General features: G+C 61.8%; 1 protein-coding gene across 1 annotated transcript in view; it reads left to right on the top strand.

Annotated features, from left to right (window-relative positions):
- ETH_00037335 (WD-repeat protein, putative) overlaps positions 1 to 3,013 on the top strand; it is a gene marked incomplete at both ends in the record, with an annotated part of 5,800 nt that extends 2,787 nt beyond the window's left edge. The window contains 2 exons of the mRNA XM_013374738.1: positions 18 to 2,979; positions 3,005 to 3,013. Coding sequence (XP_013230192.1) covers positions 18 to 2,979; positions 3,005 to 3,013 — 2,971 coding nt within the window. The remainder of the gene's footprint in view (positions 1 to 17; positions 2,980 to 3,004) is intronic.
- Between the last annotated feature and the right edge of the window lie 83 nt (positions 3,014 to 3,096).

The following is a 3,096-nucleotide window of genomic DNA, read 5'->3' as shown; positions in this document are numbered from 1 at the left end:
GGGGTTGCTGCTGCGAGCTGGCAGACGGACCCCGCAGCAGCAGCTGCTGCAGCGCTGGTGGCAGCTCTGGGTGCTGTTGAGGCCAAGCAGATCCAAAACTGCTTACCTGGTGGGGGCCCCCCTGAAGAGGGTACAGGGGGCCCCCCAGGGGGCCCCCCTGAAGAGGGTACAGGGGGCCCCCCGGGGGGCCCCCCAGTTGACTTTTGCTACAAATGTGTCTCTGTGCTGACAGGCCACAAGTCTCGCATATGGAATGTCTCCTTTTTGTCTCTGCTGCCAGCAGCAGAGCAGCAGCAGCTACAGCAGCTGGCTTTCGACTGCCTGCAGCAGCAGCAGCAGCAGCAGCTGACTTACGACTGCCTGCAGCAGCAGAAGCAGCAGCAGCAGGTGGCGGAGGAGCGCAGCAGCAGCAACTGGCGCTGCTGCTGTGGGGAGGACAGCAGGGACGGAGGAGCAGCAGCTTGCTGCTGCTCGGAGCAGCTGCTGCTGCTTGCTGCTGGCAGCACTTTGCTGCTGCTGTCAGCTGGCGAAGATTCAACAGTGAGGGTTTGGGCCCCTGGGGGCCCCTGTCTGTACACCCTGGGGGCCCACAAGGGCGGGGGCGTGAGGGCCCTGGCCACAGGCTGCAGCAGCAGCAGCAGCAGCTGCTGCTGCAGCAGCAGCAGCAGCAGCGGGGGGGGCCTAAAAGGAGACACTGTCTCCTTTTTTGTCTCTGGGGGAGAAGATGGCTGCTGCAAGCGGTGGCTCCTCAGGGGCTTGCCGTCTCTGTGGGGCCAGCTGCTGCAGCACATGAGCAGCAGCAAAGCGCAGCTGCAGGTGCTGCTGCAGCGCCACTTGCAGCAGCAGCAGCAGCAGCAGCGGCAGCAAGGGTCCCCAGACAAGCAGCAGCTGCTGCTGTCACTTCAAGACGAGCAAAAGGCGGCTGCAGCCCCCATGGGGTCGTCTGCAGCAGCTGCAACGTCGGAAGCAGCAACAGCAGCAACTGCAGGATCAGCAGCAGCAACACCTGCTGCTGCTGAAGGAGACACAGCAGCAGCAGCAGGAGAGCTACCAGCAGCCACAGCGTCAGCCGTGGGGTCTTTTCCTGAGCAGCCGCAGAAGACCCAGCGAACGCAGCAGCAGCGGCAGCAGAAGAGACCCATGAAGCAGCAGCAGCGGCAGCAGCAGCAGCAGCATCGCAAACAGCCGCAGCAAAAGGAGACCCCAGGGGCCCAGGGCCTTATGAGTACTGCAGGTCTTAACAGTTGGACTTGGAGCTGTCGGGTCGCAGCAACAGCAGCAGCTGCTGCTGCACCCGCTGCTGCTGCACCTGGAGAAGGCTTACAAACAGCAGCAGCAACAGCAGCAGCAGCAGCAGCACCTGCTGCTGCTGTTGCTGCAGGCACACCCGGCGAAACAGCGGGACAACGCAGAAGCCCAAGACCAGAAGAGACAGCCACCGTCGACAACCCCCACAACAAAACCTCAGCAGCAGCAGCAGCAGCAGCAGCAGAGCACGCAGCAATAACAGCAGCAGCAGCAGCCGCAAGAATCTGCGAGGGGACTTGCGGCTGGCTCGGCGGCAGCAGCAAGGACTTCGTTCGGGAGGTGTTCTTTTGCTGCAGCAAGGAGACAGAAGGAGACAGTTTGATTATCTCCACGAACTACGGCCACGTCTACCTAGTTACGCGCCTCGTTGCAGCAGCAGCAGAAGCAGCAGCAGCAGCAGCAGCAGAAGCGCGCTTTCGCTGGCTGCTGCTGTGCTGCGTTCCCTCTCCCATCACGGCCACAGCAGTGGCAGATTGCTGTCTCTTTCTAGGGGGTGCAGATGGCAGGGTCAGAATCTGTCTCCTGCAGCAGCAGCAGCAACAGCAGCAGCAGCAGCAGCAGCAGCGGCATCTAGCAGCGGTGACTGCTGCTAGGGCCTTTGAGGGCGCCCGTATCTCCTCGGCCTCCGTCTTTTCGCTGGGGCCGCTTGCAACACCAGTTGCTGCTGCTGCTGCTGCTGCTGTCCCAGGTGTGCTGCTGCCGCTGGCACGCAGCAACAGCAGCAGCAGCAGCATCTGGGGAGACATTTACTGCAGCAGCATGACTCAGGGGGGGCCCCCAAATGCTGCAGGGGGGCCCCTTGGGGGCATCAGTGACCTCACGGCTGGTTTTGCTGCAGCTGGGGACCACACGGGAACAGTGCAGCTCTACTTCTGGAGACAGCAGCAGCAGCAGCAGCAGCAGCAGCAAAACTCAGTCTCTCTTCCTGCTGCTGCTGCACCTGCTGGTACTTGTGGGGCTGTTGATGCTGCTGGAAAGGGTGAGGGTGAGTTGCTGCTGCTGCAGCAGCTCGCTGCTGTAAAGCTGCCGCGCTATCGGCAGGATGCCCGGGCACCCCGCAGCAGCAGCAGCAGCAGCAGCAGCAGCAGCGGTGTTACTAACCGCGTAATGTGCTCGCTCTGTCTGGTGTCTGTACACCGCACGGAGGCCCCCGCAGCTTCTTTTTTGTCTTCTGTCTTTTTACTTGGCGACGAACACGGCTCGCTTCACGTGCTGCTGCTGCAGGTCCCAGCAGCAGCAGCAGCAGCAGCAGCAACAGCAACGACAGCAACAGCAGCAGCAGCAGCAACAGCAACGACAGCAACAGCAGCAGAAGCAGCAACTGAGGCAGCGCCAGCTCGTGCATCGGCAGCACCTGGGGCTGCGGCAGATCAGGTACGTCTGCAAGAGCACCCGGAGGTGCAGCAGCAGCAGCAACGTTTGCTGCAGCAGCAGCAGCAAAATGAAGTCCTGGAGCAGCACTGGGATTGGGCTGCTGCCCGCTGCACAGTGCAGCAGCCTCTGGTGGAGATACACCCCAGGCGCCGCATTTGCTGTCTCAGCTGCAGCAAGGCTTTTGTCTTATGCTGCGGCGGCGACGGCCGCATTCTCATCCTGAAGGTGTCTCTTTCCAGCAGCAGCAGCAGCAGCAGCAGCAGCAGCACGAGCAGCTGTTTATGGACACAGCAGCAGGTCTTTCTGCAGCAGCTGCATGCAGTCAGAATAAATCAAATTACGAATTTTGTTTGTCTCCTTCCAGTGGGGGGCCCCCAGGGGCCCGGTGGCCGCTGGTGGGGCTTTGGTGCTTCT

The sequence above is a fragment of the Eimeria tenella genome, genomic scaffold, assembly GCF_000499545.2.
Source record: "Eimeria tenella Houghton genomic scaffold, Eth_scaff2249, whole genome shotgun sequence".
Lineage (NCBI taxonomy): Eukaryota > Apicomplexa > Conoidasida > Eucoccidiorida > Eimeriidae > Eimeria > Eimeria tenella.
Note: the sequence above shows the minus strand (reverse complement) of the source record. Positions and strands in the feature narration are given on the sequence as shown.